At 35.8% G+C, this 11,084-nt stretch overlaps 2 protein-coding genes across 2 annotated transcripts; both read left to right on the top strand.

Moving 5' to 3' along the window:
- Positions 1–970: 970 nt before the first annotated feature.
- LOC143469029 (uncharacterized) lies at positions 971–7,697 on the top strand. Its single transcript, XM_076966562.1, has 13 exons — positions 971–1,113; positions 1,284–1,363; positions 1,872–1,976; positions 2,200–2,365; positions 2,883–3,086; positions 3,210–3,410; positions 4,683–4,883; positions 5,795–5,977; positions 6,036–6,147; positions 6,372–6,520; positions 6,741–6,910; positions 7,068–7,166; positions 7,400–7,697. The coding sequence occupies exons 1-13, from the start codon at positions 1,053–1,055 to the stop codon at positions 7,505–7,507; spliced, it is 1,839 nt and encodes a 612-aa protein (XP_076822677.1). The 5' UTR covers positions 971–1,052; the 3' UTR covers positions 7,508–7,697.
- A 2,666-nt stretch (positions 7,698–10,363) lies between these two features.
- On the top strand, positions 10,364–11,071 carry LOC143468817 (cytochrome c oxidase assembly factor 3 homolog, mitochondrial-like). Its single transcript, XM_076966231.1, has one exon. The coding sequence runs from the start codon at positions 10,440–10,442 to the stop codon at positions 10,734–10,736; it is 297 nt and encodes a 98-aa protein (XP_076822346.1). The 5' UTR covers positions 10,364–10,439; the 3' UTR covers positions 10,737–11,071.
- Positions 11,072–11,084: the final 13 nt, after the last annotated feature.

The raw sequence follows: 11,084 nt of genomic DNA, 5'->3' as shown, positions 1-11,084 counted from the left end.
GAAAGTCTTTGCACGACTTAAACTGGGCAACGACTGCTCGAACCTCGGATGTCAAGCCTTTATGCCAGTTCCGATAACGCTTGCATCTTACATTTTTCTTTAATTTTATGGTATATTACCCGAATCTGATAATATTTACTATTTAATTAATTATATATATTTTATAAAAAGCGATTACGCAAAAGAAATCCCACAAGGGACTTCTTGAATATTTGCCCATGGATTTAAAATGTCTTGGGCCACAATTCAATGTACCATGTTTGTAATCACACATCTACAACTTCTGCACCAAAACAAATATTTGGGCTAAGAAGTGCACATTTTACTTATTTTCGTAGACATCTCTAGTTTTTGTGCAAACCCTGAAACTTTCTTTAGACGCCAACCGACCTATAAGCTTGGACCAAAAGAGCAGCACAAGCCATGTCCTTTGTTAGGTCAAAACACATTTCTTAAACCCTTGCAGAAAGAAGCTAACGTTTTCATAGAAATCTCAATTTTGACGCGAACACATGTTTAACGGATGATGATGGCATAATTCACGCTTTTAACGTAACATCATAGTTTTCTACGTCACAAAGGTTATTATTAGTGTGTACGGCGATGACCTTAACATTGAACTTCTCAGGTCAATCATATATAAAGAAACTCGCAGTTCCTAGCCTTCATTTCAAGGCTTTGTAGTTGGCGAGACGGCTTTAGTTGGTTTATTGTATTTTTGGGTATTATTGTATGATTTATTACAAATAGAAGGTGTCATTAGCAGAGATTTGGATTATAAATGCGACTGCCTTTGAAATGGCGCATTCTCATGGTTTCAGTTTTCTATAGTGGAGTTTCTAATTACGCCTTTAGAAATATTTTTATTTGCTTCATATGAATCAACTAGCCTACAAATCAATTTATTGCAGCAAACTATGTGGTACACTACGCTACGCTTACCACGTGTACAAGCGGTAAATAAACCCTTTAAATAAATCTGTATTAACAATTATTTTGTCTCAGCAGTTGCTAGTTTCAAATTTGCAAGTCTTTCTAGAACTTGATAGAAAATGGGCTTTCAGTGGATTTTTTGCATTACAGTCCTGTTTGCCATGATTGCGCTTTCTGAAGGTACAATTATTTCATTTTTGAATTTGCTGAAAATATTTCTTAATGAACTTGTGAAAAAACGATTTATGTTGAAAAAAGGATTTTTTGATATAGAAAAATAAAGTATAAGAGAAACTTAGAGGAAAAAAACAACCATTCTTCTAAAAAATGATACAAGAAATTTTTTTCAGCAACGCTTTGCTATGAATGCTTCAACCAGTCGTCTTCGGCGGCTTGCATGAGAAATGGTCGTTTAACCAAGTGCTACCAGGTAAGTAGTAGACACTGTAATTGTTTGCAAACAGGAGTTAAATTCTTAAATGCATATTCCGTCGTGTTGACTGTATAGGCCAGTGGTTGTCAACCTTTCATGGTTCGTTCACTGGCGAGGCATCTGCTCGTTGTCCCCGTAGAACGGGCCATGGTCCCCGGTTGAGAAGCTCTGATATTTGCCATGAGAAATTGTATTTATCTGGCATTTTGTTTATAATTTTTTTCTAATATTTTGAGATATATTTGAAATTAGCAAAGTGCAAACAAACATTTTTGTTAAAAAAAGCTAAAACCCAAACCCTCTTTTAACTTATAAGAAAATAACCCAAGAAATTTTCATTAAATTACTTGACTTGGTTTGATAAAAATTTAATTTAATTATTAATAATAACAATTTTGTTTGATCGAAGTGAACGGTTGCTTACTGTTTCTACGGAATAAAAAAAACTTTTACGCTTGGCACTCCTAACTACTTTTTGTTACGACAAATTGTTTGCTTCTGACAGAAATCTTGCCTGACTGAGGTTCGTTTTCGGGATTCATGGCCGAATGGCATGCTCATTACGAAGAGGTGCAAACAAAAACTTGCTTGCGAGAACAACTTTCGACAGGTTTGTCAATGCCAAGGGCCGTTTATCAACAAATGTCAACTTAAGCTGCGTGCCGAATCTGTTTTAATATTTTGATTTATAAATAGTAATTAAACGTTCGGAAGCGTTAAATCAATTGAATTTCATGTTGCCTTTTGCAAACTTGCCGATATTCATAGAGTAGTTTATTACACTATTTCAGGTAATCTAAATGGCAAAAATTATTCTGCAAATTTTTGCTCAGAATCCAGGTGTGTGCAAGGGGTCTCAATCAGGGTCGACATGTTACTGCTGTTGCCATAGTAACAGATGCCATAGAAAAGTCGATGGATGTTGGAACGATGACAAGGCAACCTTTCCAACAGAGCCGGATAAATTAGTATCCCTATCCAGGAAAAGGAAGAGGAAAGGTTCTGTGTTTTTATGCGGAAATTTTGCTTTATCTTGCAAAACTTTTCAAATCTTTAGGCCTACTTACAAAAACGACATTTAAAATAAAATATAAAATATTGTTTTAGTTGCCTCCCATGTATGATCCCTAACCACTAAGCCTATATATGATACTTTACTGGAGCCGTCGCTTAAGATTAAGAACAAGCAATAAATTGAAGTCTGTTGTAAACTGAATCAACTATTAACATTGGGGCCAGCAATTAAACTCTCCACCGATCAAACGTCATGTTCTGACCTGAAGCATTCATGAGAAAACTTGAGCAAAGGGAATTGCAAAAAGCACGAAATGTCTCGGACAGCAACATATTGAAAAAGCCTCATTAACAAGTGTATAAATGCTCGCCAAGAAAAATAAAATACTGAACGTTGATACTTGTGACATATTGCAAATATAACGATACTAAACAATTGTTTTCTTGGTCATCATACTATCACTTCAATAAAAATTAATCAAAACACTTGTTACAATGTTAGGCAGTAAATGCAAGGGCATTAAGGAATTTTTTCCGGATGGAGAGTGGGTCTGCAGTAATGGAGCGTTTCTAGGTTCAACTTGTTCTTTCTACGACAACAATCCATTGGGTATAGCCATTATGAAACTGGAATGTGCGAAAGATGACAACGATGTCCTTACTTGGCTTCCAGTGAAGCGTGAAGGACCAGATGACATCGTTGAAGGCGAGCAGAAATGTTTTTCTCATGAAAAGTCTCTCTTAGACCCGAAAACATTCTAGTAATTGCAAACGCATCAACTAACACGGTATTCCATTCATAACTTGCATCTTAAATGTTCCTTTCCAGGTAAAACCTGTGGACTGGTGTTCGAACCTTCCCGAGGCCAAAGGGTTACGTGTTCGAACGGAAGCAATCTCGGCTCCAAATGCGAATATGAATGTCCGAAAGGTTACGTCATAAATCCGACAATGTCATCGGTTCTAGAATGCGTGCAGCAGCCAGACTCAAACGAGTTGTTTTGGGACAATTCGCCCCCAACTTGTGTCGGTAAGTACAATACCTTATATGGGCAAGAGGCGATTATGAAAGTGGACAGTGGCGCGTGGTCGTGTTTACTTATTGTCGTTTCGTCATAGTCGTTATAATCCTCTTAATGGCGAACACAAGAGCCAAACAAAACAAACTGTCAAACGGATTAGCACTGTTTGAAAAAATTGTTTAGCGGTATTGATGGCTGTTGTCTTTACGATTTATTTGTGTATGTGTATTGTTTTTGTTCATAGCCTTAGAATCATTATAAATCTTAAAATTCGTAGGGTTGCAAAAATGTTTTCAATAATGTTTTATTTTTACGATACGAAATTTATATAACAAGAATGCTGTGAATATAAATATTATAATCTTATCATAATGTTAATAACAATATTAGAATAAAATCATCGTCCAAATGAGTGTGACAATAAGGGTTGCCGAAACGTTAGCAAAAAAGATATAGCTCCTTACTTACCAGGACACCTTTTACATGGTTATGAATGACATAACATTAAGATCAACAGGACTTTAACTACATCTTTACAAGTAACTTATATAACTTGATTTTAGTACTTTCAGCAATAATTAAAAGCAAACGTAAGCTAACATAAAACAGTAGCTTTGAATTAGAACAATCCAACAAGAGCGAAGTTAATTGATTGATTATTTGTGTCATAACCATGACAAGTTATGGAAATTTTCAAAATCGTTCCATCTCGATCAAATTATTGCGTGCGCCCAGCCGATGTAAATCGGTCATTTGTGACCTTTGATTTGGGTCAAACGTCGTGACAACAAAAAGCGGCTTAACCAACTGTTGAGCGATTGACAAACATCATAGCTGATGCCGTGTGTTGATAAACTTTGACCCCTAAAACAAATTTTGCTACGAAAACAGCCGATTTAGTTTCTTCTCAATTCTTTACATAAACGCGAAAAGTTTAAATTTAATATGGGCGACGTTGTTTATTTAATCTACCAACATTAAGAACGGCCGCCACTCGTAACCATAGAGACGTAATTGCTGTTATTAGGCAAACATCCCGAACTCAATTGACCAAAATAAATGTGGCTTTGTCAAAGCGCAGTGGTAAGATTACGTCCAATAACTGTTCAAAATCAATTGGTTCAGTTTGCTCATGAAGTATTGACGAATATAGTTTATTGCAAAAAGACAAAAATCAAATAACTTCATTATAAGACGTTAAATCGATAATAATACCAAATATTTATTAGCGTTTAGAATAATAGTAAAAATTATTATTCACAACATAATAATTTTTGCAGAAAACATTTGTCCAGAACTTCCTGCAATTGGAGTCGAATTTGACGTTTGGTGCTCAGCCGGGCATAACTTCGGAAGTGAATGTTACTTCCTCTGTCTTCCCGGTTTCGAGGTGACACCTGTAGAAAGTTTCAGAATTGTCTGTGACGTACCTGATGACGGAAAAATGGCGAGATGGTCTGGTCCAATACCGTCTTGCCAACGTGAGCTCCTTAAACCGTGTTGTTAGACAGTCAATGTAACGATTCATGTTTATGACAATTATATAATTCATAGAAAAACATTTAAAACGAATATCTTTAAGAAGAACAGTTTTGGAGAAAAGAAAATCTCGAATAACCGATCATTTCAATGCGCTTAAACTTAGAAATAATTTTTTTTAATATAAGTTAACTTTTATTTTTTACACAAAAAAACATTTTCGTGAAAATATTTTAAGTATTCAATGAGCCTGTCTTGAAGCAATATATATGGTCATGTTTAGCATTTTACGTCCATAAAGCTTGCAAAATGTTTATCAATGTGCAGCAAAGTAATTACCGGTATAAACAGAGGAAAAAGCTAAAGCTGTACCATGCAGTGTGTGTAATTGATCGAGACGTTTTGATTGACAGGCATGCACTTTGGCTACTGCGTCGACACATATCATGTGAACTATTTTAAGTCACAATAATTGTATAGTTCTCGTTATAGTTATAGTACGGTATATTTTGTCTAGATAAACGTGAAACGTTAAAAATAACCGTTGTCGAGGGTAACAGCAACGTATGAAAGACATAAGTGACAATAATTTGTGTAGCATGTAATTCTTACGTTGTCCCTTATAGTTTCCGTGAGAAGCATGACAATTAGCCAGCACTTTTGCATAAACAATATTTCATGCTATCTACAAACTTGATATTGTTTTCGATAGCTTGTAGGCAATGCTTTATTTGGAATTGCTTCGAACGAAAATTTACAACAAGATGAAAACTATAAAGGAATTTTGGTCCGTTTAAATTTGAATCAGCTTTAAACCAAGCGTGCTAATGAATTTTCTTACAAGATATTCTCTTAGATCAATGTTCATTAATATTACAATAAGTCTATAACGCCAGATTTGCTTCAATTTCAGCCTTATCTTGTCCTGAATTTAAAGTTGCCAGCGCCAAAATCAAATGCACCAACGGAGCTCTCACTGATTCGACTTGTAACGTGACGTGCTTAAACACAAATCACGTGATCCACCCACATAATTTTACGTCATCAACATGCCTGCCGGATCAAACGTGGTCGGAAGGCATACCGTGTTGCATTCGTGAGTACTCTTTACGTAAACAACTTAAAGAAGACGTAACGTGACAATGACTTCGCAGGCGTTTGTCCTCCTAACGCCCCAATGGACATGGTGATTGCTCTCGACTCTTCCAGCAGCATCAAGGAAGAAAACTGGGAGAAGGTTATAAAATTTGTGAAAGTTTTGATCAGGTGAAATCAAAACTCTTGTGCGTTCTTCTAAGGTTACTTGAATGTAAATTGTATAAGCCCACGACTAAGAATTTAACATAAAAGAAAACCATGCTACAGGGCAGGCCGCTGTAGTTTAATAAACGTTCTTTTGGAGCTGGAAACTGGGCGAAGCATTGAATTTTTCACCTCGGGCAGGAAAGAATATTTTTCGTTTAACGAAAACTACTTGTAATTTGTCACAGCTATTTTGCCGTTGGACCAAACGCGACTAACTTCGCTATTTTTCGCTACACAACAGAGGTCGATAGAATTAACGAAATTTTGCTTAATGAATTTGATGACCAAGATGAACTTCTTGCTGCCTTAGACAAAATACCCTACTCTGGGATAGGTAATTACATTAGGTTACTTTATCTAGGCCCACCATTACTGTAGCCTGACATTGAACCAGCTACAAAGGGTGAATTTCATTGTCAGTGGTATGTAATGTACTGGAGGGTTGTGCGAGAATTGTTGTTACGACTACTTGAGAATTACTGTGATTAGCCATTAAAAGTTCTTACATTTCTACCAAAAACATTTCGGGTTCAGGAGCTATGTTTGGTGTTTAGGGACTCGGACTGGCGTAGCCTTGAGGCACGCCTATAACGTCTCACTGAGCCCATCTAACGGCAACCGTGCACATTATCGTGACCTAGTTCTCGTAATTACTGATGGACAGACAAATGCAAATGACGATGCTGTGACGCACGCCAAACGTTTGATGGAATTTGGAGCAATCGTAAGTTTTGAATAAACTTATGATTTGAAAGCTTTGTTATTCATTCAAATGCATACAACACACTGCTTTAAACAGTACAAAATAGGCTAATCTACAGGCTGGATTTTTAAAATGTTCGTTTCTTCAACATATTTTAATAGCGTTCCTTTTCTTGCAGGTTTTCGTAATAGGAGTTGAACCTGAAAAACTAGGCTCTAGGTTTACAAAAGCAGAATTAATATCACTTACAGGAGACGAAAAATACGGAAAAAGAAGGGTATATGACTAGCAGGCTTGTAACTAACAGGGGCATATGGAGGGCTCGGACCCTCTTAAGTAAACATTGTCCCTTGAAGAAATTGTTTAGCATAATTTATGAGTAGCATATTTGTAATAAGTTAGTTCTTGTTCATCCCTCTTGGGTTTTTCTGGTGTCCCAAGCTAGTTACCGGCCTGGCAACAAGTCATAAGCTCAACAATTTGCAATAATTGATGTGCGTGTATTTACAGGTATTTTTATCTCACAACGGCTTTAAAGAACTCAAAGAAATCCATCGCGCCGTCGTAGAACAAGTCTGTAGTGATCTCTGTAACGTATCACAAACTCTTGACAAATGAACCAGCATCCGCAATGTATATGTTTTCCTGTTTTGTTTCACAACTCAGCTTTGCGCGTAACGAAGTGTAACAGCGTGTAATTGTAACGCTCGTATAAGTAATAACTTATAACTACCTCAGTTTTATTGAAATACTTCTTACTTTAACGTTGCCGATTTAGCGCATCGTATACATAGAATATATCTCCCTCCCTGCAAAAATTGAGAGAAAGGTTATTTTTTTCCATGTCCCGAGCCCCGCTTAGAAGAGTAAGGTGTTAACTACAGCATACTGTTATAAAGATGTTAGGTTGGCAGGAAATACATTGCCTACGAACATGCAAACAGTTGAATATTGTTATAGGCCTAAACAGAGGTGGTCAGTGCCGTGGTAGTTTTTCTATACAGAGAGTACATTTGAAAAAGTACCGAATCCCTTTACCGAATTACTTTTTTCGAGAATGTCTAATCCGTTCCCATGTGGTGGCAAATTTGTTCTGGGAATTGTAAAGTTGAGATTTATTATGATTGAGCATAATTTTTCCGCAAGAAAATTTCGGAGATTGCCCTCGGGTTTAGGAAAAACTTATAAGGTTACCAACTTAACTTACAAACAACAAAGAATACATACAAACTCACCGTAAATACACCGTTTTCATCGAAAAACTTTCACTGAGTCATTGGACATTTTTAGATCACAATGCCCGGAACAAATTTCTCACAAAATAGTGACGCCCCTTTGCAACATAAATTTTTTATCTCGCTCGGAATCAGTGTATTTTTCAGAAGCAAATGTCCAGTAGCTTTTTCGCTAGCCGATACCATTTTGATCGAAAGCTTCCCATTAATATCCAGTTGATATTGATCCATTGTTAGTTGGAACAATATTAACTGGATATTAATTTGATCAAGGGGATCGAATCACCATGGGCACCAGCAGTCCATATTATTTTTTTTTAAATAAAAATCAAGACAAAAATATTAGCATGAGAAAATCACCATGAATGGAAAAAAACCAACGGCGTAGTTAGTTAAGTACGGAAAAGGCGCGATAACTTATCGCTACGATAGAACTATTCAGTCCATTTTCGACTTATTCGAAAATGAAATTTTCTTGTTATTGAGATAAAATGGTGAAAGTGATCCCATCGCCATCGTTTGAAACATTAAAGCTAACCGATCCCCATAAACCCTCCTGAGCCAAGCCGAACCTTTCGTGTGGCCAATTGATATTATTTCTCACTTGATTTAATGCTCTTGAGAAACCTTCAGCAAAACATTTTTACCTGGTTAATTCATTTATTTCTTTAAAAGTATAACTTAACGGGAAAACATTTATTCGTTCTTTGTTTAATGTACTGATTGACGCGTTTTAAAGCAGAATTTAGCAGCATATTATAAATTGTTAGTTGACAACACTGGAAATTTATTAATGATTGGGCAGGAAGCGGACGCGACCGATGACGCTGACTACAGGCTAATAGCTGCTTATTCATTCCGAAACGGTAACATGTATATAGTGCCTGCTCCTATAAGCACTAAGCAGTACACAAATTTGCGACCATGAACTCATGATACCTGGGACGTAAAATTGGGATAGGCGTTATCGTTCGCTGAAGGTTTAGCCTAACCAATAGCTGCCGTTTATGGCAGTATGGTTTAGGCTATATAGCCTGATATCGCTGACAACAAATAAACGAAAACAGATAAAGCTTCATTGTATGCCATTACTTCATCAAAATTTTTGTTTTTGCTTTTAGAAATGATTTATTATTAAAAACTGGCTTACTTTAAGTTCAAGCAGTAAACACAATTCTAAATTTTAATGCCAGTAAACTCCAATGAAAGCAAATTGACTTAGGTTATAAATGATAGCCAAGAGGTTAGGCCTATATAGTTGGTATGGTCTGACTGAGGAAAGTCTTAGCATGACTTAAACACGGCGATGATTCGTCATCGCTCGAGCTCCAGTTACCAAGCTAGCCTAGTCTTCGTGCAAGTTCAGATTGTTACTGCGTTACAAATTTTTTGTTTTCGTTTCTTGATTTTATAGTAGCCTATTGCCCGAATTTAGAATTGTCCACCAGGTCCAATGAACAGGAACAGTTTGAATCCTAGGCAGTGGGCTTGTTTAATACGATCTCTAGATATGTGGTCAGTGAAGAATGCAATATATTATAGTAATATGATATATTATATAATAGGCTATATTATAATATATTTATAATCTGATGCCTAAAACATGTTTAATTTACTAAAGAATCAAAGTAGATCAACAGTTTCCATTGTTAATTATAGGCCATCGAAAAAATCTTGTCACCCAAAAAAAGGCGGCTGTAACTCAGAAAGGGTCAATTATAAGTATTACTTTGTCGTGGCGCAAATTTTGGTATTACATTTATTGGCGCATTTATCTGGCGCACTAAAAACAAACTTTCCAGTAGGGTCAATAAAGATCTCATTTTATTGTAATTTCCGTCATTTTGTATATCGATAACCCCATTTTATTTGCAATGTTAGCAACCCTACTCAAGTTTCAATATTAATAGCTTTTCATAACGCCTTGATATTATCTTTTGTGCAAACACAAAGACATCATGTACTGGTAGTAATGTTGCCCTTTGCAGATGACAATGCATAATGTTTGTTGCACTATGCACAGACCTTTTTGTCTGCCAACATTTTAAACTAAGCTTAGCTTGTTTTATTTTGTTCGAGTAAATGGACTAGTTTTGCTACTACAGCATATATATATATATACTACTACTTTATCTCTCGCAATAGCTTGTACTGTTATTTATAGGGGTTCATGAATTTATAATAGGTTTTAAAATGATATTTTCTGGCAAATAATATTGTGTTCATAATTACAACAACAATATAATTCCATTGTTTCAAGTGCAGCTAGCATTGGTTGCTTTTAATACATGTTAGGTTATCAATAGACGTAAAAAATGTCGGCTCCCCGTGTGCCTAATCTTGACTCCGATTTTCCGAGGATGAAGAGGGTGGATTTAGCAGGAGATCATTTAACACAAGCTCAACGTCGGTTGATCGATAAATACAACCAAGATCAACTTCAAAGGTTTCGTCAAAAATTCACCTACAAAAATAACCTACTTGGATTAGGTATCATGGGGATTGTTGCGTCCGTGTATGGATATACCATCTATGCCATGTCAAAGGATAAAGACTTGATTCAAGAAATGGAAAAAGAAGTTGTTCAGTTTACTGAAAGCACGGAGAAATGAAAAAAGTGTAATAAACTCCTATTTGTTTTGTTCAATGATCTACTTATATTATGAACTATGTGTTGTGAATTAGTTTCATTTCCTTTGTTTCTGTAGACTTCTGAATATTTTTGTTCAATGAATATGCTGAATCATCTTGTCATAAGGATGGTTTTTGGTTTAAAAATACGTTAAAAAATGAGATGAGATGTCTGTCATTATTTTACACCAAATTTGTTGTTTATGCACGAATACTTTGCCAGTAATTGCATAATAAAGCTTCTGTGGTGTTTTGAGGAGATAAAGTTGCATAAATTTGTGTATGTATAAAATCATGCAATGTCAATTTTTAGAAAGGGCTTAGGTTAA

The sequence above is a fragment of the Clavelina lepadiformis genome, chromosome 8 (assembly GCF_947623445.1).
Source record: "Clavelina lepadiformis chromosome 8, kaClaLepa1.1, whole genome shotgun sequence".
Taxonomy (NCBI): domain Eukaryota; kingdom Metazoa; phylum Chordata; class Ascidiacea; order Aplousobranchia; family Clavelinidae; genus Clavelina; species Clavelina lepadiformis.
This window is presented reverse-complemented; position numbering and strand designations above follow the sequence as displayed.